The 26,126-nt window shown below is 48.7% G+C and overlaps 2 protein-coding genes across 2 annotated transcripts in view; one reads left to right on the top strand and one right to left on the bottom strand.

The window, feature by feature from the left end:
- The window catches only part of CAPN2 (calpain 2), a 40,606-nt gene extending 17,722 nt beyond the window's left edge, over window positions 1–22,884 (top strand). The window contains exons 7-20 of the mRNA XM_064164574.1: window positions 1,834–1,919; window positions 3,252–3,326; window positions 4,775–4,935; window positions 5,267–5,448; window positions 8,594–8,805; window positions 10,550–10,586; window positions 11,544–11,609; window positions 12,561–12,618; window positions 14,144–14,208; window positions 16,744–16,812; window positions 17,388–17,466; window positions 19,429–19,545; window positions 21,128–21,186; window positions 22,735–22,884. Coding sequence (XP_064020644.1) covers window positions 1,834–1,919; window positions 3,252–3,326; window positions 4,775–4,935; window positions 5,267–5,448; window positions 8,594–8,805; window positions 10,550–10,586; window positions 11,544–11,609; window positions 12,561–12,618; window positions 14,144–14,208; window positions 16,744–16,812; window positions 17,388–17,466; window positions 19,429–19,545; window positions 21,128–21,186; window positions 22,735–22,758 — 1,290 coding nt within the window. The 3' untranslated portion in view covers window positions 22,759–22,884. The remainder of the gene's footprint in view (window positions 1–1,833; window positions 1,920–3,251; window positions 3,327–4,774; window positions 4,936–5,266; window positions 5,449–8,593; window positions 8,806–10,549; window positions 10,587–11,543; window positions 11,610–12,560; window positions 12,619–14,143; window positions 14,209–16,743; window positions 16,813–17,387; window positions 17,467–19,428; window positions 19,546–21,127; window positions 21,187–22,734) is intronic.
- A 1,563-nt stretch (window positions 22,885–24,447) lies between these two features.
- Window positions 24,448–26,126, bottom strand: part of TP53BP2 (tumor protein p53 binding protein 2) — an 82,982-nt gene continuing 81,303 nt past the window's right edge. Inside the window, exon 18 of the mRNA XM_064164573.1 lies at window positions 24,448–25,251. Within this exon, the coding sequence (XP_064020643.1) occupies window positions 25,210–25,251 (42 nt within the window). The 3' untranslated portion in view covers window positions 24,448–25,209. The remainder of the gene's footprint in view (window positions 25,252–26,126) is intronic.

A 26,126-nucleotide genomic window follows, 5' to 3' on the forward strand; every position in this document is an offset into this window, starting at 1 on the left:
ACCACTCCTGTGGTCAATAGAGTCACAGAATCAGTGGGGTTGGAAGGGACCTCTGGAGATCACCAAGTCCTACCCCCCATGCCAAAGGCAGGATGATCTAGGGTAGCTCACTCAGGAATGTGTCTAGGTGGGTCTTCAAAGTCTCTAGAGAAGAAGACTCCACAAACTCTCTGGGCAGCCTGTTCCAGTGCTCTGTTCTGATCAGAAGGGTTGGGACCAGTCAGAGTGGCCCATCTCTTGTAAGAGACTTATCAGTATATAGAGGGGGGGACAAAGCACTTGAACACAAGAAGGTTATTGAACTGCTGGAGCGTGTCCAGAGGAGGGCCATGAAGATGATCAGAGGGCTTGAGCACCTCCCCTAAGAGGACAGGCTGCAAGAGTTGGGGCTGTCCAACCTCCCTACGAGGAGAGGCTGAGGGAGCTGGGATTGGTTAGCCTGGAGAAGAGGAGGCTCAGGGGTGACCTTATTGCTGTCTGCAACTACCTGAAGGGTGATTGTGGCCAGGAGGAGGTTGCTCTCTTCTCTCAGGTGGCCAGCACCAGAACAAAAGGACACAGCCTCAAGCTATGCCAGGGGAAATTTAGGCTGGAGGTGAGAAGAAAGTTCTTCCCTGAGAGAGTCATTGGACACTGGAATGGGCTGCCCGGGGAGGTGGTGGAGTCGCCGTCCCTGGAGCTGTTCAAGGCAGGACTGGACGTGGCACTTGGTGCCATGGTCTGGCCTTGAGCTCTGTGGTAAAGGGTTGGACTTGATGATCTGTGAGGTCTCTTCCAACCTTGGTGATACTGTGATACCAGACAAGAGAAGGGTCTGAGAAGACCTTCTAGCAACATTCCAGTACCTGATGGGGGCCTAGGAGCAAGCTGGGGAGGGATTTTTCACAAGTGCTTGTAAGGACAGGACAAGGAGCTTTGAGATGGAGGAGAGTAGACTTAGACTGGATATTAGGAAGAAATCCTTTATATGGAAGGTGGTGAGACACTGGAAAAGGTTGCTCAGAGAGGTTGTGGATGCCTCTCCCTGGAAGTGTTCAAGATCAGGTTGGGTGTGGCCTTGAACAACTGGGTCTAGTTCAAGGTGTCTTGACCCATGGCCAGAGGGGTTGGAACTAGATGATCTTTAAGGTGTCTTCCTACCCAAACCATTCTCTAACTCTTTGAATGTGAAAAGGCAGCTTATACAAGGATGAAAGCCAGAGAAATACTCACTTCTACCTGCTTTTTGGCAGTCCAGTGGCAGTGTTGTGTTCCCTTTGCTTGACATCCTGCCAGAGGTAATTGCTCTTCAGCAGCACAACCCAGACATTTGGGTGATGAGCTTTGGTTTGTGTATATCATAGATCTCTGGATGAGCTAAAGGCCAAATCAGCTTCTGCTTTTGTACACTTGAGTGTTTGTGTGGCTTTACCCTGCCATGCCTCATTGCCCTAGAAGGGGTGAAAAGGGAGCACAGAGCTGAGCCTCTGAGTTACTCTCCTTACACTTCTGATTCCGTTGCTGTCTACAACTACCTGAAGGGAGGCTGCAGCCAGGTGGGGTTGGGCTCTTCTCCCAGGCAAGCAGCAACAGAACAAGGGGACACAGTCTCAAGTTGTGCAATCAGGGGAGGTCTAGGCTGGATGTTAGGAGGAAGTTGTTGTCAGAGAGAGTGATTGGCTTTGGAATGGGCTGCCCAGGGAGGTGGTGGAGTCACCATCCCTGGAGGTGTTCAAGCAAAGCCTGGCTGAGGCACTTAGTGCCATGGTCTGGTTGCCTGGCTAGGGCTGGGTGCTAGGTTGGCCTGGCTGATCTTGGAGGTCTCTTCCAACCTGGTTGATTCTGTGATTCTAGGTGAACTTCCGAGGAACAATGCAGAAGCTGATCAGAATCAGAAATCCCTGGGGAGAAGTGGAGTGGACTGGAAAGTGGAACGACAAGTGAGTCAGACCTGTAGTGCAGGGCTATGATCACGCTTCTCCTTGGTGCCCAGCTTCTTCTTACCTCACATTCCTCTCTAAGTGTGTGATGTTTGCTCCAAGCTGCTTTAAAAAAGCACCCCACCACTGTCATCCCCCACATAGGCATCACAGCATGTGGCACCCTTCAAACAAGCACTTGCCTTTGTGGGAGGTGCAGTCATTTGGTTGTTAGGTTTCACAAGCCTCTCTGCTTCTTTAGTAGCCCAAGCTCAGTGGCAAGCTACTGAAAACTTTCCTTTTAAGAGGGCCCTGCTAGTTTGAGCCCAGCTAGAATGTTTTGGTGAGAAGAACTAGATTACAGGCTGTGGGAAGGAGGCAATGGTGATGTCTACTGCACTCATAGGCTTGCTGAGGTGTATAAGAACAAGAACACAAACATAGATAACAGAGTGGCTGTCTGGGCTTTGGGCTGTCTCTAAGCTAACCTACTGCCTGTGTGACTAATCCACCTGCTTCCTAACCCCCCTGGCTGACTCTCCAATCTACCCTGGGCACAAGGCAACATCTGGGGTAAGGTAGAGAGGGGTGGGAAAAGGTGGAAGGGCAGTTGAGAGCCCCTCCTGGGGACTCAGGTTTCTGGGAGGGCTGTTGTGTTTCTGTATTACCTTTTACCTTGTCTATGTCTGTCTGTATCTGTACATACTGTAAATCTCTGCTTGCCTATTGTGCTAAGCTGTAAATACAAAGCTTCATTCAATTTCCAGAGCTGGCTGAGTCTAGTCTGGGTGATTTCCCAGATGTGGGGGGGCAGAGAACACCCAAACCATCACAAGGGCTTTCAAAATGCATTTCTGTTCCTCGGGTGAAAGGCAGTGCTTGCTTACTTCTGTGGCTAGGCAGGGTTTGTTCTGGGTTTTTTCTTCTTCTAGGTTAAAGCATTGGCACTTGCTGAAAACAAAGCTCCCTTTGATGCATGCTCTGGATATTTAAGAGCAGGAGGTATTGGAATGGGCTGACCAGGGAGGTGGTGGAGGCACCATCCCTGGGGGCCTTCAAGAAAAGACTGGATGAGGCACTTAGTGCCATGGTCTAGTTGATTGGCTAGGGCTGGGTGCTAGGTTGGCCTGGATGATCTTGGAGGTCTCTTCCAACCTGGTTGATTCTATGAATACTCCAGGTCCCTGTGTTTGAATTCTGCTGTGGTTTAAGAGCCCTGCAACTGCTACCACCTAGATATTGTGGAGTGTTGCAGCCATGTGGTGTGTCAAGAAGGAGATCATTGTGCCAGACCAGCTGCATTAGAGTTTAATCTTTACTGTGCACTGTAGTTGATGTGGAGTTGCCTTTCAGCTGCCCAAACTGGAACGGTGTTGCCCCTGAGGTGCGGGAGCGGCTGACCAGGAGACACGAAGATGGGGAGTTCTGGTGAGTTGCTTTCCATTCAGGCCAAAGGGAATGTCTTCTCCTCTGCTTTCTTCACACCGAGTAACTTCTCTCAGCACACTCCCCAAGAGGAGTAAAGAGATTCGCTTCAAATCCTAGTGCTGAGTTGCAGTGGGAGGGGGGATGTAGAAGGTGGTCCTGCACAACGCTTGTCCCTCTCTGCTAGTTTGAAGCAGAGTAGAATGTTTCGGTGAGAAAAACTAGATCATAGGCTCTGAAAGGAAAACAATGGTGATGTCTACTCCCCTCAGAGTATCATAGTATAGTAGTATCATAGTATCATCAGGGTTGGAAGAGACCTCACAGATCATCAAGTCCAACCCTTTACCACAGAGCTCAAGGCCAGACCATGGCACCAAGTGCCACGTCCAGTCCTGCCTTGAACAGCTCCAGGGACGGCGACTCCACCACCTCCCCGGGCAGCCCATTCCAGTGTCCAATGACTCTCTCAGGGAAGAACTTTCTCCTCACCTCCAGCCTAAATTTCCCCTGGCACAGGCTGAGGCTGTGTCCTCTTGTTCTGGTGCTGGCCACCTGAGAGAAGAGAGCAACCTCCTCCTGGCCACAACCACCCCTCAGGTAGTTGTAGACAGCAGTAAGGTCTCCCCTGAGCCTCCTCTTCTCCAGGCTAACCAATCCCAGCTCCCTCAGCCTCTCCTCGTAGGGCTGTGCTCAAGGCCTCTCCCCAGCCTCGTTGCCCTTCTCTGGACACGCTCAAGCATCTCAATGTCCCTCCTAAACTGGGGGGCCCAGAACTGAACACAGGACTCAAGGTGAGGTCTAACCAGTGCAGAGTACAGGGGCAGAATGACCTCCCTGCTCCTGCTGGCCACACCATTCCTGATGCAGGCCAGGATGCCACTGGCTCTCCTGGCCACCTGGGCACACTGCTGGCTCATGTTCAGGCGGGTATCAATCAGCACCCCCAGATCCCTCTCTGTCTGGCTGCTCTCCAGCCAGAGTCTTGCTGAACAAGAAGAAAGTAAACATTAGATAACACTTTGGCCATTTTTGTCGCACTCTGCTTTGGGCTTTTGACTGAGCTGCAGCTCCCTAACCTCACCTTCCACTCACCTTTGCTTCTTAACCTCTTGGCCAAACCTCCATTCTTCCTTAGGACTGGGGTAAGGTTGAGAGGGACAGGGGGAAGGTGCAGGGGTGGTTGGGAGCCCCTCCTGGGGACTCAGGTTTCTGGGAGGGCTGCTGTGTTTCTGTATTACCTTTTACCTTGTCTATTTCTGTCTATAACTGTATATACTGTAACTATCTACTTGTCTATTGTGCTAGCTGTAAATAAATGGCTTCATTTATATTCCCAGAGCTGGCTGAGTCTAGTCTGGGTGATTTCTAAAGTTGGGGGGGGGGGGGGGTACACCCAAACCATCACACCCTCCTAAGGATGCATTGCCTGTGTCGTTTGCCCCCTGCAGGATGGCGTTCAGTGACTTCTTGAGGCATTTCTCCCGCCTGGAGATCTGCAACCTGACTCCAGACTGCCTGTCTAGTGACAAGTACAAGAAGTGGAGCCTGCTGAAGCTGGATGGGAACTGGAGGCGAGGAGCCACTGCAGGGGGCTGCAGGAACTACCCAAGTAAGAGCACAAGGGCACCACTGTGAGGGAGAATCCCCTTAGACTTGGTCACCTTCTCTGCGTGCTTCTTCTGGGAGGGAATGACCTGTGGAAGGAGGAGGATGTACATGGGAAATCTAGCACCGACATCCAAAACCTCCAGGTGTTTGAGAAATGTGGCTTCCTGTCATGAGGATCATGGTTGTAAAGTCTGGGGGGGAGGGGTATCAGTTTATCTTTCTCACATCTGATTTTGGGGTTCAGAGCTGCATCTGTCCTAGCTGACACATACATAACAGCATGGCTGCTGTCAAGGAACCCTCTGAGTACTTTGCATAACTCCACTTCCCAGACACTTTCTGGATGAATCCACAGTATTTGATCAAGTTGGAGGAAGAAGATGAGGATCCTGATGATCCCGAGAGGGGCTGCACCTTCCTCGTTGGCCTGATTCAGAAGCACCGTCGGAAGCAGCGGAGGATGGGAGAGGACATGCACACGATTGGCTTTGCAATTTATGAGGCAAGTGAGGCAGCACAAGTGCATGGCAGGGAAAGAACAGCTGTGAAAGAGCTGTAAAGGAGACCCTGCCACTGAGGTACTGCAATTCTCAGAACGGGCTTTCTGCCAAAGTTCAGCTGGGTTGAACTGGACACCAACCACAGCAAGGAGAAGCCCACACAGGTGTATAGATACCTGCCTGAACATGAGCCAGCAGTGTGCCCAGGTGGCCAAGAGAGCCAGTGGCATCCTGGCCTGCATCAGGAATGGTGTGGCCAGCAGGAGCAGGGAGGTCATTCTGCCCCTGTACTCTGCACTGCTTAGACCACACCTTGAGTGCTGTGTTCAGTTCTGGACCCCCCAGTTTAGGAGGGACATTGAGATGCTTGAGCGTGTCCAGAGAAGGGCGATGAGGCTGGGGAGAGGCCTTGAGCACAGCCCTACGAGGAGAGGCTGAGGGAGCTGGGATTGGTTAGCCTGGAGAAGAGGAGGCTCAGGGGAGACCTTATTGCTGTCTACAACTACCTGAGGGGAGGTTGTGGCCAGGAGGAGGTTGCTCTCTTCTCTCAGGTGGCCAGCACCAGAACAAGAGGGCACAGCCTCAGGCTGCGCCAGGGGAAATTTAGGCTGGAGGTGAGGAGAAAGTTCTTCCCTGAGAGAGTCATTGGACACTGGAATGGGCTGCCCGGGGAGGTGGTGGAGTCGCCGTCCCTGGAGCTGTTCAAGGCAGGATTGGACGTGGCACTTGGTGCCATGGTCTGGCCTTGAGCTCTGTGGTAAAGGGTTGGACTTGATGATCTGTGAGGTCTCTTCCAGCCTTGGTGATACTGTGATAATTATCCTCCCCTAAAACAGTGCTCACGTGCAGGGACAAGTACCCAGCAAGATGATGGAGTCTTCATCCCTGGAAATATTCATACCTAGACTAGACAAGGTCTAGAAGAAGCCGATTTTGATATTGGCCTTATTGCTTTGGGCAGGGAGGAGGTTGAGCCAGATCACCCAAACAGGCTTCTGTTCAGCTACAATATTCTGTGCTTCTAAATGGAGGAGCAGGAAAAGTGCAGAAATCCAATCTGACTTTCACTTGTCAGGCTGTGGTGAAAAGAGAGCATCTGTGTTGGGTATGTGATGCTGGCTGGGGCACTGCCAGCCTGGAGAGTGTGAACCCAGCAGCAGAACTGTCCAAACCACCTGTAAAACTCCTTCTGCTGAATGAAGGGTCAGAGATGTGTCCATGGTAACTGCTTAAGCAGGACATTTTCTTCAGGGCTCCAAAGCAACAATGCTTAGCTGGCAGTGAAAATGGGACTAGTGCTGTTGCCTACAGCTTGCTCTGTTGCTTTCTTGATGTGCCAGCTTTGGGAAAGCTTGCCAAAGAATCTGGTCCCTATAGGCAAATAAGCATCACAGCAAAATTCAATCCCCATAACCTGTAAGGCAATGGGGAAACTGCATTTTTGTCTTGCTCAGCCTCCTCTGCTGATGATGGCAAGGTCAGGGTATGAAAGAGAAGAAATAGCAGAGAAACTGTCAGCAGGTCACAGGGTAGAAGGTCAGCAAGAACCCACAGCTACCTTGGCTGCTTCTGTGCCAGGCTGTGCCCACGCTGTCCTGGGTGAGCCTCACACCTGCCTCCAGGGTGAAGTTGGGAGCTGACAGCTGAGCTGATGTGGGTTCAGTGTTCACCTTCTCCCTCAAGCCAAGGCTTCTTTTCAAGAGTGTGAATGTACCTGCCTGTGAGTAGTGAAGTAGCAGCCCTGGTGCTGCCATTCAGCAGGTAAATAACTCTCCCTTTCTCCTTGCAGGTGCCTCCAGAGGTACGTAGCATGCATTCGGTGGTCAAGGTGCAGAGCTTGGGCTGAATGGCTTGTAGGAAGAAATGCTTCAAAGGATCCTTCTTCACTGCAGGACAATATTGACTGTGCAGAGTAAAGTTAGAGGCTGTTTACTCTCGTGGGGGCCTTGAGCCCATGTTGCATTTTCAGAGTGCCTTGAGTTGGGATAAGAGCTCTCTGTAGGGCAGAAATTCAACAAAGCTGCTCTTCCATGGGTCTTCTCCCAGCCCAGCCCCACATCTGCTCACCTAGAGTGCAGCTGCTTTTCTCAGGTTTGTGCAGAGCTTGTGTTTGACACACAGCTAATATTCCAGGGAGATGCTTGTTTTCATTTCCCTAAGCACCATCTTTATTGGTTCCTCTCTGCAGTAGCTCACAGCACGCCTTGGGTATCAGGGGTGGCAAAGTGGTGCTGCCTATGCAATAGGAAGCAGGGCTGCAGGCTCCTCTGAGCTGTTGCTCCTCAGAGAAAGGGTGAGCTTAAGCAAAGTGCCTGGGTAACCTCATTGTGGGGTTTGCTGTAGCTATGAGGGTGCATGCAAAGCAGCCAGGGCACTTTGCAGCTCCCAAGGCTATGCTCAGCCCAGCTGCTGTTACATGAAATGTGGCTTCGTGGGGAAAGGAAATGGTGCTGCCAGCTAATTGAGTTTCTTAGGTACCTTTTGAACACCTTAGCAGTACTCTTGTAGCTGCTCAGCTCTCACCCTAGTGGTCCAAAAACCTGATTTCCATAAAAAAGGTGATCCAGCTGCAGTCTCCTGACTTTACTTTTCCCTAAAGGCAGTATTTTACCTCCCACCGTGGCAGCAGGTCTGACAGGTTTTGTGTTCTTACAAAAATCCAGGAGGACAGGAAGGGGGAGTTTTTGAGCTGTGCACATTCCTGATCTCTGCTCCTATAAAATCCTGCACAGGAGACTTTGTCCTGGAAGACCTTACACTCTAAATATGCTTTTGGAATTTCATTTCTTCTTGGAGCCCTCCATTAGTGGTTTCTCTTCTTGGCTTCAGAAGCAGTCCCCTGCTGGCATCAGCTCTGGGTCATAAAGAAAAGTAGTTGGTGGAAGACTCTGCCAAATGTCTTCACACTCCCATTATCATCTGCAAAGCATAAGCATGACTGAAATGATTTCTTGAGGTGTCCTGCAAAATACATTTGCCCAGGAGTGGTGTGGTGGGATGCACACCCCCCTCCTCTCCCTTCTCTTTTCTGGTTCTGTTTTGGGTGGGTTTGGTTCTCCCACACATAGCTAATTGTCAGGTCTGATACATATTTACTTTGTCACTGCAAACAGCTGCAGATTGTGGAGTATCTTTTTCTCTCTCTTTGCTTTTCCTAAGTTTTCTGGCCAGACCAATATTCATCTTGGCAAAAACTTTTTCCTCACCAACAAAGCAAGAGAAAAATCCAACACCTTTATCAACCTCCGAGAAGTGCTGAACCGGTTCAAGCTCCCTGCAGGAGAATACATCATTGTGCCCTCCACCTTTGAACCCAACAAGAATGGAGATTTCTGCCTGAGAGTCTTCTCTGAGAAAAATGCAAACTCCACGTATGTAGCTTCATTCAGCATCTTTAGTGATGATCTGGACCAGGGAATTGAGTCCTGCATCAGTAAGTTTGCAGATGACACCAAGCTAGGAGCAGGTGTGGAGCTGTTGGAAGGTAGCAGAGCCCTGCAGAGGGACCTGGCCAGGCTGGATGGGTGGGCAGAGGCCAATGGGATGAGATTTAACAAGGCCAAGTGCAGGGTCCTGCATGGCAAGGGATCCAACAGAGCGAAGCTTCCCCCTTCAACGGGCATTTTATCTCACTGGGAGGCTGCAGGGGTGGTTTAGCTGCTGCACAGAGGCAAGGAGAGGGACCTGAGTGACAGAGCAGGGAGAGGGGAAGGCAGTGTGTGTGGCACTGCTGAAACTCCTAGAGCCCACATTTGTGGCATGGGATGCACACTGAGAACCTGGCCAGGCTGGATGGGTGGGCAGAGGCCAAGGGGATGAGATTTAACAAGGCTAGGTTGCAGGGTCCTGTACTTTGGCCACAACAACCCCAAGCAGCACTACAGGCTGGGGACAGAGTGGCTGAGAACAGCCAGGAAGAAAGGGACCTGGGGGTGCTGGTAGAGAGTAGCTGAAGATGAGCCAGCAGTGTGCCCAGGTGGCCAAGAGAGCCAATGGCATCCTGGCCTGCATCAGGAACAGTGTGGCCAGTAGGACAAGGGAGGTTATTCTGCCCCTATACTCAGCACTGGTCAGGCCACACCTTGAGTGCTGTGTCCAGTTCTGGGCCCCTTAATTCAAGAGAGATGTTGAGGTGCTGGAAGGTGCCCAGAGAAGGGTGACAAAGCTGGTGAAATAGCACAAGTTGGTCTGCAGAGAGAAGAAAACTCCAGAGGGCTGGGCTCTCTGCTTGGGAGACAGAAATGTGCATGCTCTTGGCTCTTTGGGAGCACACTAACAAGAGCCATTGATCTTGCATCTTGGAGATCAGGCTGGAAAAAAATCAAGGTAATTGCTTAGCCAAAGGGTATCTTTGATAACACTAAAATGGCTTTTAGTGGGACTACCTCAAACCACACTATAAGCTGTGAAGCCTTTTCAGATGTTGCTTCTTAAAGAGCAGCTGAGCCAAGGCCTTGGGCAGGGGTGTGACATCTTTCCTGCTGAGTTCCCTAATTCAAAGCAAGCAGGAACCTTTATTCTTTAGTCTTTTGATGCACATTTCTGTGGTGATGAAAAATCTGGGACTTCACTTGTGTGAAGTCACATTCAGCTTTTGATGGGCCCTTAGAAGTGCTTATGTACCTTTGGAGGTGTGATGCTCCCAACAGCAGCTGGGGGACAGTGAAACAATTCAGCTCCCACTCTGACACGTCCATTCCTTGCTGGTTTAAATAAAGAAGAGAAGAAATTGTGAGTAGATAAAATCTGATTGGCACCCAAAAGCCATGGTCTGGTTGATTGGTTAGGGCTGGGTGATAGGTTGGACTAGATGATCTTGGAGGTCTCTTTCAACCTGGTTGATTCTAAGCCTGGCCCTGGCCTAAGGTCTGCAGGCAGCAGCACAGAGTGGCCCAAGGGTTATGTCTGACTCCAAATCCTGTCCCTTGTTGCCAGCTGGCAAACTCCTGCTCTCACTGGTGGTGTGCAGTGGCTGTGGCTGATGCATCCAGTAACCTTTGGACACTCCCCATTATTGCCATCATTTAAAGAATCTCTTTTTAACTGAAACTTGAAGAAAGGGCATCAGAAAAGTGACATGTTTGGGGGTTAATGTTGCTTTCTTTATCTTTCTAGGGTCATAGATGATGAAATTGAGGCAAATTTTGATGAGGTATGTGTAACTTCTAAATGGAGGTGATTTTTGTTCTAAGTGTGGGTTTGGTGCCTGGGCAATGGGTTTTTTTTCTGCAGGTGATACCCAGAACTGTTGTCCCACATTGGAAACAGATCTTCCAATATCCATAGCCAAATGTCCAGAAAATGAAATCATTATAAGCAAAAACTGAAAGAAATGATGCCCTTTATCCCAAGTGGTGAACTTGGGCTTCTCAAGTAGAGATCAGCTACTCTGCAGAAGTAACTGGAGCCACTGGAAATCCTCTTTGCTCTCCAGATCACCAGGAGCACAGCTCTTTAGCTATAGCAGGCTTTTCATGTGTCATGTTTTATCCATAGTGGTTCACCATCTCTTTAGTGTTGCTGGAGCTGGGGGTGTTTTGCCTGCTAATGCATCTGTCCCTCTCTGTGAGTTGTGGTTTGGTTGGTGGGTTTTTGGTTTGGTTGGTTTGTTTTGAGCCAGATGACAGCTTAGAATTTGCTTTCTTTCCTTTACATGAAGACAGCTACTCCAATAGCAGGAGCAGCAGCAGTGAAGGTCTGAATTTGCCCCCTTCCTGGATGTGTTTAAGACCAGGTTGCACAGGGGCCTTGAGCAAAATAGTCTAGTGAAAGGTGTCCTTGTTTATGGCAGGGGGGGGTGGAAGTAGGTGGTCTTTAAGGTTCTTTCCAACCCAAAGCATGCTAGGATTCTATGATAATGATTTTTAAAAGGAAAGCAAAGTTTCCTTTTGATTTCTTTTATTTTCCCTAATAAAAGCCATTGCAGAAGTTCTTCATTCCTGCAGTGCTTGCATGAGCAGTGTTTTAAGGCAGATTAAAGTCAAAGTAGAAGCAGACTCTACCTTCAACTGTCCCATTCAGATTTGTTTTACTAAGGGCAAGGAAATGCTTTGTGTCCTCCTCCAGCAGAAAATGTCCTCCTTTGTTATTCTCTGCTTTTCTCTCCTAGGCTGAGATCAGTGAAGATGACATTGATGCCAGCTTTAAAAAGCTTTTTGGGCAGCTAGCAGGAAGTGTGAGTGCATTTTGGTTAACATCTTACTGGTAAGGTAGGTGGGCAGATGACAGAGACATCTCCCCCAGGATAGAGTTTAATCTTTGTGCTGAGTTAGTTCTCAGGCACATGAGTAATCAATCATGCCTGCAAGAATCTGTGCTGTTCCCACCTGCTTACACAACAGGTATGTGAGCAGCACTCCTGGCAATCTTCACCTGCTGGACATGTATCTCTGCAGGTCCCCAACTCTGCCCCCTGGGCAGAACATTTGGTGCTGGGAGATGATGAGGGCTGGGGTGTGCTTGCTCCTCAGATACTAGAATAGAATCAACCAGGTTGGAAGAGACCTCCAGGATCATCCAGTCCAACCTAGCACCCAGCCCTAGCCAGTCAACCAGACCATGGCACTAAGTGCCTCAGCCAGTCTGTTCTTGAACATCTCCAGGGACGGTGACTCCACCACCTCCCTGGGCAGCCCATTCCAATGCCAATCACTCTCTCTGCTAACAACTTCCTCCTAACATCCAGCCTAGACCTGCCCTGATACAACTTGAGACTGTGTCCCCTTGTTCTCTTGGTGGTTGTCTGGCAGAAGAGCCCAACCCCACCTGGCTACAATGTCCCTTCAGGTAGTTGTAGACAGCAATGAGGTCTGGCCTGAGCCTCCTCTTCTTCAGGCTGCACACCCCCAGCTCCCTCAGCCTCTCCTCATAGGGTTTGTGTTCCAAGCCCCTCACCAGCTTTGTCACTGTAACTCCTGCCTGCCTGAGCCCTGGGGCAGACCCTGCAGCCTGGTGTGCGAGTACCTGGGAATTGGTGGTGCTCCTGGCAACGGGAGGTGCTTGCCACTTGCAGTTCCATCGAAGTCAAACTCCAAGGGACATTTCAACTTGGCCAAAGGAAGCAGAGGCTGCTTATGAGATGGTGCCTGCAGCTCACACTGAAAAGCCTGTTTTCTTTCTAACACAGGATGCAGAGATCTCTGCCTTCGAACTGCGCAGCATCTTGAACAAAGTCCTGGCTAAACGTAAGTACCTTCCCAGCCGCAGATTCAGCTGCCCACCCGCAGGTCTGCACCCTGGCTGTCAGAGCACAAAGCACCCTGCTGACCTGGGGAGAGTCATAGAATCAACCAGGTTGGAAGAGACCTCCAAGATCATCCAGGCCAACCTAGCACCCAGCCCTAGCCAGTCAACCAGACCATGGCACTAAGTGCCTCAGCCAGGCTTTGCTTCAACACCTCCAGGGATGGTGACTCCACCACCTCCCTGGGCAGCCCATTCCAATGCCAATCACTCTCTCTGTGAAGAACTTCCTCCTAACATCCAGCCTAGACCTACCCTGGCACAACTTGAGACTGTGTCCCCTTGTTCTATTGCTGGTTACCTGGGAGAAGAGACCACCCCCCACCTGGCTACAATGCCCCTTCAGGTAGTTGTAGACAGTAATAAGATCACCCCTGAGCCTCCTCTTCTCCAGGCTAAACAGGCCCAGCTCCCTCAACCTCTCCTCATAGGCTTTGTGCTCCAGGCCCCTCACCAGCTTTGTTGCCCTTCTCTGGACATGTTCCAGCACCTCAACATCTCTCTTCAATTGAGGGGTCCAGAACTGGACACAGCACTCAAGGTGTGGCCTGACCAGTGTTGAGTACAGGGGCAGAATAACCTCCCTTGTCCTGCTGGCCACACTGCTCCTGATGCAGGCCAGGATGCCATTGGCTCTGCCCCAGGCCTGTGGCTTGGCTCTCTGTGTGGCTATGGCCACATATTATCCTGCTTCTTCAGGGGGCTGCAGAAAGGCTGGGGCTGTGCCCATGCTGCAGATGTGCTTCCTAGGAGGTGCTCTTTGGCAAGGAGCTGGGGGTGTCTTGTCTGCTACAAGCCACCACTGGCAACTGGCTGCCAGGAATAATGCATGACAACAGTCAGGAGAAGGTATTGCTACTACCTTGGTATTGAGCCACTCAGGATTCAAACAGTAGCCCAGCTAATGGTCTGGGGTGTCCCTGAGGAGAAACCTCAACACTCTGGGCTGCTTTTTCCATGAAGCATTTCAGTGTTTGGCTCTGCAATGTTTTTCTTTCTGTTACAGTGCTCAAGAAATCAGTGCTTGAAGAAATAATTGTCTCTTTAATTTCCAAAGTGAAATCTTGGCCAAGTAGATAGGACTGTGATAGGATGCACTGGATGATCTTGGAGGTCTCTTCCAACTTGGTTGATTCTGTGACTGTGTTGGATGTCTGTGTGCAGCAGCCAGTTAAAAATGGTGTGTTTGGGGTTAGCAGTCTTGGTTGGATGTTTTTCCCTTGCATGAATCTATCTACTGCTGATCTCCATGGGTCAGAGGTCCACATTATCCACAAAAGTCCACCCTTGTCTTTGCAGGCAAATAACAAGGGCAGGGAAGCTTTATCTCTGTCTCTTGCTTCTGTACCACACCTACAAACTAGATTAATTGGGATGTTTGCTGGGGAAATATCACAGCTTTTACCCAGAGCTTCTTCATCAGTTGCAGAGGAAGCCACCAACCTGTCTTCTGTTCTTTCTTTACAGGCCAAGATATTAAATCTGATGGCTTCAGTATTGAGACATGTAAAATAATGGTTGACCTGTTAGATGTATCCTTTAATCCCAGAATCATAGGATGGTTTGGGCTGGAAGGGACCTTAAAGATCATCTAGTTCCAACCTCCCTGCCATGGGCAGAGACACCTTTCACTTAGATCAAGTTGCTAAGGTTTAAGGCTGTTCCTAGATTATACCCTTCTGTCTGTGCTGAAGTGGGTGAGCTGCCTTCACAGTGGTGAGTCCATACTGATGTACTAATGGCTCCTGAGGTGGAGAAGTTGGTTTTGCCCCAGTTGCCCTGAATAAAAGTGGTTGCCCTGACTATTATTGCAGGCCATGGCCACATACATTCTCCCAGGCAGCAGGAAAAATCCATTACCAGACAGGACAATCTGCTTTCAAGTCTTCCCAGCTGTTGCATGTTCTGCCTTCTCCAGGAACAAAGAGATGACTGCACTGGGAAAAGGCAACTGGCTCTCAGCATGGTGTCAATAACCTTGGCTGTAGAGTTCAAACATGCACATCTGGGGGCACTTTGCTGCTCTGCTATCTGCATGGATTTGGTGAAGGCATCATGAAGCCATTGAGGACTTAGCAAATGGAAAACAAGGGAAGAAAATATGGGAAGCAGAGCATGCTGGATTTTAGGAGCTTTTACTCCTAAGAATAAAGGCAAAAGTTCAGGATGAAGGGTTAAGTCTGAGAATAGTTGTGTTCAGCTTCTCCCTGCAGTGGGAGTTAAATTGCACAGTAAGAAAGAAGGGGAAATGACCAAGATAAAATGGTGCTCTGCTATAATTTGGTGTGAAATATGGCAGTCTGTAGGAAGTCTTACAGGAGCCATGCCATGACCAGGTTCTTTTGTTAGCTGTCTGTGCAAGCACTGAAGTTCTCCAAATAGCAGGCTTGCTTGTGGCTTTTCCTGTTCATAATCTGCATTTAGGCTTTTGCAACTGCAGGTGTTGAAGCAGCTCAGCAGAACAAAATGGCATCAACCTAGCTGTTTAATACCTGTATTGAAAAGAGGGAGAGCTGCCAAAGGAGCAGCAGCAAGAGCTTGTGAACTGGTCACAGTTAAATTAGTCAGTCACAGAACAAAAGAATGTTAGGAGTTGGAAGGGACCTTGAAAGATTGAGTCCAACCTCCCTGCCAAGGCAGGATCACCTACACAGGAGTGCATGCAGGTGCATGCCTGAACATGAGCCAGCAGTGTGCCCAGGTGGCCAAGAGAGCCAGTGGCATCCTGGCTTGCATCAGGAGCAGTGTGGCCAGCAGGAGCAGGGAGGTCATTCTGCCCCTGCACTCTGCACTGGTTAGACCACACCTTGAGTGCTGTGTTCAGTTCTGGGCCCCCCAGTTTAGGAGGGACATTGAGATGCTTGAGCGTGTCCAGAGAAGGGCAACAAGGCTGGGGAGAGGCCTTGAGCACAGCCCTACGAGGAGAGGCTGAGGGAGCTGGGATTGGTTAGCCTGGAGAAGAGGAGGCTCAGGGGAGATCTTATTGCTGTCTACAACTACCTGAGGGGAGGTTGTGGCCAGGAGGAGGTTGCTCTCTTCTCTCAGGTGGCCAGCACCAGAACAAGAGGACACAGCCTCAAGCTGCACCAGGGGAAATTTAGGCTGGAGGTGAGGAGAAAGTTCTTCCCTGAGAGAGTCATTGGACACTGGAATGGGCTGCCCGGGGAGGTGGTGGAGTCGCCGTCCCTGGAGCTGTTCAAGGCAGGACTGGACGTGGCACTTGGTGCCATGGTCTGGCCTTGAGCTCTGTGGTAAAGGGTTGGACTTGATGATCTGTGAGGTCTCTTCCAACCCTGATAATACTGTGATACTGTGAGTTTTGAGTAACTCCAGAGAAGGAGGCTCCAAAGCCTCTCTGCGCAGCCTGTTCCAGTGCTCTGTCACCCTTACAGTGAGAAAGTTTCTCCTTGTTTATATGGAACTCCCTCTGCTCCAGCTTCCCTTTGTCCTATCAGTGGACATCACTGAGCAGAGCCTGGCTCTGTCCTCCTCACACTTGCTCTTCACATATTTGTAACCATGAGTGAGGTCACCTCTCAGTCTCCTCTTCTCCAAGCTAAAGAACCCCAGCTCCCTCTGCCTGTCCTCACAAGGCAGATGTTTCACTCCCTTCAGCATCTTTGTGGTCTGCACTGGACTGTTTCAAGCAGTTCCCTTCCTTCTTGAACTGAGGGGCCCAGAACTGGACACAGTATTCCAAATGTGGCCTCAGCAGGGCAGAGTAGAGGGGAAGAAGAACCTCTCTCACTCTAACCACACCCCTTTAATGCACTCCAGAATACCACTGCCCTTCTAGGCCATAAGGCCACATTGCTGGCTCCCAATCATTCTTCTAACCACCAAGACCTCCAGGTGTCTCTCCTCTGAACTGCTCTCCAGCAGGTCAATCCCCAACCTATGCTTGCACATGGGGTTGTCATCTCACTTAGAAAGAGATCTTGGACAACACTTGTGTCAGGGTCAGTCTTGCATCCTTTCCTTGAGTTCTAATTTGGGCTTGTTTTTAAGCATTAAGTCACAACTGCCCATGTAAGTCAAGCCAAAGAGGTTCCCTTAACTCAAAGAAGAATGATGGAAGTGGTAAGCTGGGGCTGAAGGAATTCCACACCCTCTGGACAAAGATTCAGAAGTACCAGGTAAGACACAACCTTTTGTAGGGGAAGATGGATTCAGAGGTGGAGGTGGTCATAGATTGATTTGCTTCATAGAATGGGAACCCTCACCTTCCAAAGCAAGGACTGTCACTTCAGCTCACAATGCATTTGTGTCCTTGGCTCCCCAGATTTTGCCTAAGTCTTAGAACAGTCTTAGACTTCAGACACTTTGAAGGGCTGAAGGAGTGCCTGCCCCTCTTCCTGCCTTGTTCTTGCAGGGCTTTCTGGTTTAACTCGTGTCCAAAGCACAGAATCACAAATATATTTACCCTCCCCCTTCCACAGTGCAAGTTTGGTGTCAGGGTTGCCACTCTGGTAGCAGTAGTGCTGTTCTGCATGAGCATTCAAGGAACCCTCCAGAGCCTTCATCCACTCTGGCTGCTGCATTAAACCCAACATCCTAAAGCAGCTTTTAGATGAAGTGGGAGATAAGTGGTCCTGCAGGCCAACTCCTAAGTGACCTGCAGGCTGCATTTTAGAATATGTGGCCTCTGATAAAAACCAAAACATGCTCTGAATTATGGATGAGTTCTGACTTGGGGATTTGTGTCCTGCAGAAGATTTACAGGGAAATTGATGTGGATCGATCTGGCACCATGAATTCCTACGAGATGAGGAGAGCACTGGAAGCAGCAGGTATTCCTTAGAGTCACACAACTGGGTTGGGTGGAAAGTACCTCAAAAACCATCGAGCCCAACTGTCAGCCTAACACAACTGTGGCCATTAAACCACCTTCCCAAGTGCCATGTCCACACGTTTCGTGAACACCTCCCTGGGCAGCCTGTTCCAGTGCCTGATCAATTTGTACTGGTCTGTCTCTTTGGAGGAGTGTATTAGCTTCAAGCTGGGTTGACACATGCTCACTAACCTCCTGTAAGACATAAAAATCATCTGGTCCCAGACCTGAAAGGCTTCAGTTTAATCTAGATGCTCAGGTTGGGCTGAGCAGTGTTCAGGCAGCGGTGTCTTGGCACACTAAAAGCATCCAAAAGGAGCATCAGGTTTGCAGTGGTTGTCTTTAGTGCCCAGCTTATGGAGAATGTTGTGGCCACAAGCTTATGGCCACAGCAACCCCATGCAGAGATACAGGCTGGGGTCAGAGTGGCTGGAGAGCAGCCAGAGAGGGATCTGGGGGTGCTGATTGATACCCACCTGAACATGAGCCAGCAGTGTGCCCAGGTGGCCAAGAGAGCCAGTGGCATCCTGGCCTGCATCAGGAATGGTGTGGCCAGCAGGAGCAGGGAGGTCATTCTGCCCCTGTACTCTGCACTGGTTAGACCACACCTTGAGTGCTGTGTTCAGTTCTGGGCCCCCCAGTTTAGGAGGGACATTGAGATGCTTGAGCATGTCCAGAGAAGGGCGACGAGGCTGGGGAGAGGCCTTGAGCACAGCCCTATGAGGAGAGGCTGAGGGAGCTGGGATTGGTTAGCCTGGAGAAGAGGAGGCTCAGGGGTGACCTTATTGCTGTCTACAACTACCTGAGGGGAGGTTGTGGCCAGGAGGAGGTTGCTCTCTTCTCTCAGGTGGCCAGCACCAGAACGAGAGGACACAGCCTCAGGCTGTGCCAGGGGAAATTTAGGCTGGAGGTGAGGAGAAAGTTCTTCCCTGAGAGAGTCATTGGACACTGGAATGGGCTGCCCGGGGAGGTGGTGGAGTCGCCGTCCCTGGAGCTGTTCAAGGCAGGATTGGACGTGGCACTTGGTGCCATGGTCTGGCCTTGAGCTCTGTGGTAAAGGGTTGGACTTGATGATCTGTGAGGTCTCTTCCAACCTTGGTGATACTGTGTGATACTGTGAGAAGCACAAATAACTGCCCCAGTCTTGGCTCTGAAGAGCAGGCTCTTGTCTTTCAATGAGTCCCTGTGTATGTGTGGTGGGCTGGCACAAGCTGGTACAACTGGGGTACTGCCAGCTAGGGAATGGAAGTGGCTTGACCAAAGGGTGATGTTCACAAGACCATCAAGAGTCAGTTTGCTGCTGCAACCCCTGGAAAACAAATCCTGAAGTACAATGATGAGGGGCACATCACAGAGCCATACAGTCCCAAATCAACTTACTGATCTTCTGGGGCTGTCTTAACATCTGCATTTGGGCTCTCTGGGGATGAAGCAGTCAGACTCACAGAATTGTTTCAGCTGGAAAACACCTCTAAGATCATCAAATCCAACCTAAGACCACCATGGCATTTAAACCATGTCCTGAAGTGCCATGTTCACACAGGAAAATACTCTTTGAAAACAGAGACCCATTTGGCCACAGAAAGCTACTGCTTCATGGCAGAGGCTGGCAGCCACCTTGTCACCTAGGGAAGGACCATGAGCTGGAGCAACTGCCCCATGGGAAACAGGAGTAGAGGTGTGGGAGCACAGACAGCAGGAAGAATGCACATGGCCTTAATCACAGCTCAAACCCATTCCAAGTATGGAAGGGTTGTGGGAGTATCCCAAATGGAGTAACTACTCTTAAAATTGAAGACTGGAGTTCTGGCAGTGTATGAAATTGGAATAGTTTTGTTTGGGGGGGGGGGGGGGGGGGGGGGAGCTTTTAATATGTTTTTTTTTCCTTCCTCTTTTAAAATCCTTCTCATTGTACTTTCAGGTTTCAAACTGAACTGCCAGTTACATCAAGTCATTGTAGCTCGTTTTGCTGATGAAGATCTCAGCATTGACTTCGACAACTTTGTCCGCTGCTTGATTCGGCTGGAAACGTTGTTCAGTGAGTAGAGGCTGAGCCAGACAGACTCTTGACTTCTCCAGCCTTTAAGAACCCTTTCAGTGAAGCAGTTTCTAATATCCAACCCAAGCCTTCTCTGAATGTGTTCCTGTGCAACCCACCCTAGGCAAACCTGCTTTAGGAGTAAGGCTGGACTTAGGCGAGCCCCAGAGATCCCTTTTACCGCTCTGTGACTCCATGTTTCAGGTGCAGAAGTCCTACAGAAAACTCTCTACTGGAACCAAAGTGACTTCAAAGCTAAGCTATAAATGCAACAACCCAGTCTGCACGCTCCTCCTAGATCTAAAGATCAGGCTTTTAGGCCAGGCAGCCAAACCAGAGCCAGTTAGTTTTCTCTGCAACCAATTAAATGTTCATTTAAAAACAGAAGAACACTCAGAAATGTACAAAGTCTGCTGACATTACAGACCAAACCATTACAGTTGTTTGGTACCACTACAATTGTTTGGTACCATTACAATTGGTACCACTACAATTGTTTGGTGCCATTTTAATTGGTACCATTACAACTGTTTGGTACCATTACAATTGGTGCCACTACAACTGTTTGGTACCATTGCAATTGTTTGGTACCATTGCAATTGTTTGGTACCATTGCAATTGTTTGGTACCATTGCAATTGTTTGGTACCATTGCAATTGTTTGGTGCCATTGCAATTGTTTGGTGCCATTGCAATTGGTGCCATTACAATTGGTACCATTACAATTGTTCGGTGCCATTACAATTGGTACCACTACAATTGTTTGGTGCCATTACAATTGTTTGGTGCCATTACAATTGGTACCACTACAATTGTTTGGTATCATTACAATTGTTTGGTGCCATTACAATTGGTACCACTACAATTGTTTGGTGCCATTACAATTGTTTGGTGCCATTACAATTGTTTGGTGCCATTACAATGGGTACCACTACAATTGTTTGGTACCATTACAATGGGTACCACTACAACTGTTTGGTACCACTACAACTGTTTGGTACCATTACAATTGGTACCACTACAACTGTTTGGTACCATTACAGTTGGTACCACTACAACTGTTTGGTACCATTACAATTGGTACCACTACAACTGTTTGGTACCATTACAATTGGTACCACTACAACTGTTTGGTACCGTTACAATTGGTACCACTACAACTGTTTGGTACCACTACAATTGGTACCACTACAATTGTTTGGTACCATTACGATTGCTACCACTACAATTGTTTGGTACCATTACGATTGGTACCATTACAGTTGGTACCACTATGATTGGTACCACTACAATTGTTTGGTACCATTACGATTGGTACCATTACAGTTGGTACCATTACGATTGGTACCACTACAATTGTTTGGTACCATTACAATTGGTACCACTACAATTGTTTGGTACCATTACAATTGTCTGGTCTCATTTTACACAGCAGCAGGCAATGATTTTAGTGCAGCCCTTTCTGCTTTGAGGTGACTTGTCAGAGATTTTAATGAGACCTTTTGATCCTGAAGCATGGTGAAGAAGGCTCTCCTCATTAGTTGTTATACTCATTTCTGTCTGTCATCTCTCCCTTACCCCAGAGATGTTCAGAAAGCTGGATACTGAGCAAACTGGAAGGATAGAACTGAACCTCGTTAATGTGAGTAAACCATTTGCTGTCCCCTTTTTGCAGGAGGAGTTGGTAACAATAGCAAATGTCTCCATTCTGACTGGTCTGTGCTGGTTAGATGGTGGATTTATCTAGCCTGGATATTTTTAAGCAGTCAATAGAATGGTTTCCCTTTTTCAAAGGGTACCTGCAGCCTGTTGTGTGCTCTAACAACACTCTAGCTTACTTGAACCTGTTGTCATTTCCCCTTTACTGGAAGTAATTTTGGCTGAGGGCTTCTTCCCTGCCTTTTCTGTCAACAACAGGGGAAAATATAGGTGCAGGAATGACTCACAGTATGGACTATGCCTGCTGCTTAAGGCTGCAAGGATGATTAAGAGACCAGAGCACATGGCCTCATGAGGAAAGGCTGGGAGACCTGGGGCTTTTTAATCTGGAGAGAAGACCAAGAGGGGATCCAGGAAATGTATATGAGAGCTGAGTGTCAGGAAGGAAGGGACAGCCTCTGCTCACTTGCATCCTCTTGTAAGACAATAGGCAAGGGATGTAAACTGCAGCACAGAAGTTCCACCTCAACATGAGGAAGAACTTCTTTACTAGGAGTCATAGAGTGCTGGGACAGCAACTGCATATGTAAAAACCCAAAACAGCTGAAAGGGATTTTCATACATGTGTCCATCAGCTATAGCTTTCTAACAACTCAGCCACAATGAGACCTATAAGGACATGATTGAAGTATCTGTTGTTAGTACACAGCTGTTTTCCACAAGAGGTAACACAGGTGGTGATAAGGAAAGGAGAGGACAGTCATAGACTCATAGAATGGTTTGGGTTGGAAGGGGTTAATCATCATCTAGTTCCAACTCCCACTTTTCACTAGATAAGGTTGCTCAAGGCTTCATCCAGCCTGGCCTTAAACACCTCCAGGGAGAGAGCATCCATGACCTCCCTGGATAACCCAGGCCAGCATCTCCCCATTTAAGGCTTTTGGTTAAATAGGAGTGAGACAGCAAAGCTCTGCCTCTGTTTGGCACCATGATCTCTCTTTTGAGACTAGAGGGGAAAAAAGACAATGGGCAAGGGATGTAAACTGCAGCACAGAAGTTCCACCTCAACATGAGGAAGAACTTCTTTACTGGGAGTCGTAGAGTGCTGGGACAGGCTGCCCAGAGAGGTTGTGGAGTCTCTTCTGGAGACTCTCAAGACCTACCTGGATGCTTTCCTGTGTGACCTGTGCAAGATTATGGTCCCACTTTGGCAGGGGGGTGAGACTTGAAGATGTCCAGAGGTCCCTCCCAACCCCTAACACACTGTGTGATAGTGTGAAGGAGAAAACTCTCCTCTCCTCCTGCAGCTGTTCAACTGCCTTATTACCTGACTGTTAACTTCTTTCTGGACCTACACAAGGAGCAATGTGTGCCTCTAACTTCAGCAAGTTATAAATTTATATCATTCAGGAAAGATCCTAAAATTACCTCTGTGCTTGATAGGCTTTCTCCCTCCTGCTAGAAAAGGGAATGTTGCCCACTTGCCACAGGCACTCCTACTGAACAGGCTATGTTCTCTCTCTCATTGCAGTGGCTGTGCTTTACTGTCATTTGAGCCACTGACCTCAAGAGACCAAGAGGAAGAGAATCAAACAAGCATGCAAGTAATAGCTCAACATGAATGTGCCTTAATTTCTGCATGGAAGAAAAGTGTTCAACCAAAGAAGAATCTGCAGCCTCATTTTTATGCACCTAACAGTCTTTATCTGCTCCACTCTCTCTCCTCTGTACAAAAGCTAATTTACTACCCAGCAGTGCAACTGCTTTGCTAGTATCTTTGTATTTAAGGTGTTTTACATGACTAGTGGAAGAAAGCTCATTAGAGCTTGACACACTGATTTAAGTGGGCTTTGAGTAACAGCTCCATTCCATCCCACACCTCTGAAACTAGAGAAGGGATGGTATTGTATATCCCTGCATACAGCTGTTCAGGTATGACATGAGTTTCTGTCAAGCCCAGCATTCCACTGGTTGAACACTTGAAGAGTTCTGTTTGACCAGACTGAAGGATAAGCCTTATTTTTGCCTGTAGCAGGAGGCTGTTGGCAGCCAGCCTCTTCCAAGAGCAAGCTTGTGCTCTCAGGTAGAATCTTCATTTCCTCTGTTATTTATCTTCCTTTGAAATACAAGAAAGTACAGAAACACTGTCGAAATAAGATTGGCAAGACTGAGCAAATAAGTGCATTGTTCCTTAAAAAGAGATCATCACACAGCTTTTGCTGTCAGGAACAGAGGGTCACGGAATCAGAATTGGTTTGGTTAGAACAGACCTTTAAGATCATGGAGTCCAACCATTATCTAGCTCTAGCAAGGCTGGTGCTGAACCATGGCCTTCAGCACATCATCATCTGTGTGTCTTTTAAACACCTCCAGGGACAGGGATTCAATGACCTCCCTGGGGAGCCTGTTCCAGTGTTTGAGAACCCTGTCAGTGAAGAAGTTTCTTCTAATATCCAATCTAAACCTCCTGTGGAACCTGCCGTAGCAAACCTGCTTTAGCAGCAATCCTGGTCTGCATGATCCCCTGAAGTCCCTTCCTGTGATTCTGCAATCATAGAATGCTCTGGGTTGGAAGTGACCTCAAGGATCATCCAGCTCCAATTCCCTGCCACAGGCAGGGACACCTCCCACTACAGCAGGTTGCTCAAGGCCTCATCCAACCTGACCTTAAACACCTCCAGGAAGGAAGCAGCCACAACCTCCCTGGGGAACCTGTGCCAGTGTCTCACCACCCTTACTGGTAAGAACTTCCTCCTAACATCCAGTCTAAATCTCCCCTCTGTCAGTTTAAACCCATTCCCCCTTGTCCTGTCATTACAAGACCTTGTCAATAGTCCCTCCCCAGCCTTCCTGTAGCCCCCTTCAGATACTGGAAGGCCACTATAAGGTCTCCTTGAATCCTTCTCTTCTCCAGGCTGCAGAGCCCCAACTCTCTCAGCCTGTCCTCATAGAAGAGCTGCTGCAGCCCTCTGAGCATCTTTGTGGCCCTCCTCTGGACTGGCTCAAACAGTTTCATGTCCCTCTTGTGTTGGGGGCTTCAGAACTGCACACAGGACTCCAGGTGGGGTCTGAGAAGAGCAGAGTAAAGAGGCAGAATCCCCTCCCTTGCCCTGCTGCCCACACTGCTCTTGCTGCAGCCCAGCACACAGTTGCAATGTCTGTTCCACAATGCAGAACAGCAGCCTGCCTTATTGGTAACATTTTCAGGTAGTCCAACAAAAACTTGACACTACAGTACCCAGAATTAAACCTTAAGAGGGGACAAAAGTTTAATGGTATCTCAATCAAGTAAAAATTAAGTAAGTTGTCAAGGACTACAGAAAGTGTCTACACTTAGTTTTCAAAGTACAAAATACAATAAATAGATGAGAGGCTCTTTGTAAAAAGAGGAATCTAAACCTACATTGTGTGTTACAGCAGATATTTTGAGTAGCTGGAAGCCCTAAGATGCTACAGCACTTCTAGAAGTTATTGCTAAATGAACTGCTCACTTGCTTCTTGCTCTCCAGATGCACTCCAGTTTAGCTTCTGCAAACACAACGTTCTGCTTCCAGCAGTGTGCATTTGGGTACCATGCATGTACTTCAACTTTCTCCCATCTGGAAAAAGCCTCGGGATAAACCTGGATGAAGTCAAGTTGTCTGTTTTCATGATCAGTCCTTAGAGGTAAACTGAAAAAAGTCTTTGTATTTAATGAAGAAAAACGCTGAGATTCTTTTCTGCAATGCCAGAAGAGATCAGAGTGAGCACTTCAACACAGGGGCTTGCTCAGACCCACAGCAGCAGAAGTTCCTTTGCTTGCAAACGTTCTTTCTTCTTGTAGAATGCCCTCATCCACTGGCTGATGCATCAATCCTTCATTTGTTTTCAAAGCACATTCTTTGTAGCTTTCAGATTACATTGTCATTGAAATCAGTCTCATGATATTGGAACCAACACAGAATGAAGGTTTTTTTTCCTAAGTCATCCATGATTAGTACTTCAAGAATCTGGCTGCTGTACTACTTCATGCCAAGCTTCTTTGTCTAGGTTTAATCCTTGGATACAGCTGGGGGTAAAAGAGAAATGAAAATGTTAGGGCTTGAAATAAAAGTTACCTTTTTGGTTTCCCTTTTTAGAGAAAAAAAAGTTCCCCTCTCTGGTGCTACAACCCTGAAGTAATCTCTAACAGCAAAAGCAGGGTTCTGAAAACCACTAACAAGGTAAGGTATAGCAGGCTTAGGGGAGCTTAAAAAGTGCTTACAAACAGAATGTATTGAACAGAACAGAATTCACTCCCTTCAGCTCTACCCAGATGGATGGGCTAGGAAAAGCAGGTGGCTTTGGAAGTTGACAGACTTTTGTCTTCAGTGGACTACAGGACTTTTGGTTTGTAAATGGAAGTAGAGAGGCATTAAGGTCCCTTTTGCTTGCTCTCTCTCACTGCTTATCAGCCTTTACATATCTTATTTACAAAGTTCTCAGACAGCTTAGGAAGCTTCTACTAAGAAAAGCTGAGTACTCATGCAGAGAATGTCAACCTTGCTTAGCTTAGGAAGCTTAGAATCATAGAATCAACCAGGTTGGAAGAGACCTCCAAGATCATCCAGGCCAACCTAGCACCCAGCCCTAGCCAGTCAACCAGACCATGGCACTAAGTGTCTCATCCAGTCTATTGAACACCTCCAGGGATGGTGACTCCACCACCTCCCTGGGCAGCCCATTCCAATGCCAATCACTCTCTCTGCCAACAACTTCCTCCTAACATCCAGCCTAGACCTCCTCTGATTGCACAAGTTGAGGCTGCGTCCACTTGTTCTGTTGCTGGTTGCCTGGGAGAAGAGCCCAACCCCACCTGGCTACAGCCTCCCTTCAGGTAGTTGTAGACAGCAATGAGCTCTGCCCTGAGCCTCCTCTTCTGCAGGCTGCATACCCCCAGCTCCC

This window comes from Pogoniulus pusillus, chromosome 25, assembly GCF_015220805.1.
Source record: "Pogoniulus pusillus isolate bPogPus1 chromosome 25, bPogPus1.pri, whole genome shotgun sequence".
Classification (NCBI taxonomy): domain Eukaryota; kingdom Metazoa; phylum Chordata; class Aves; order Piciformes; family Lybiidae; genus Pogoniulus; species Pogoniulus pusillus.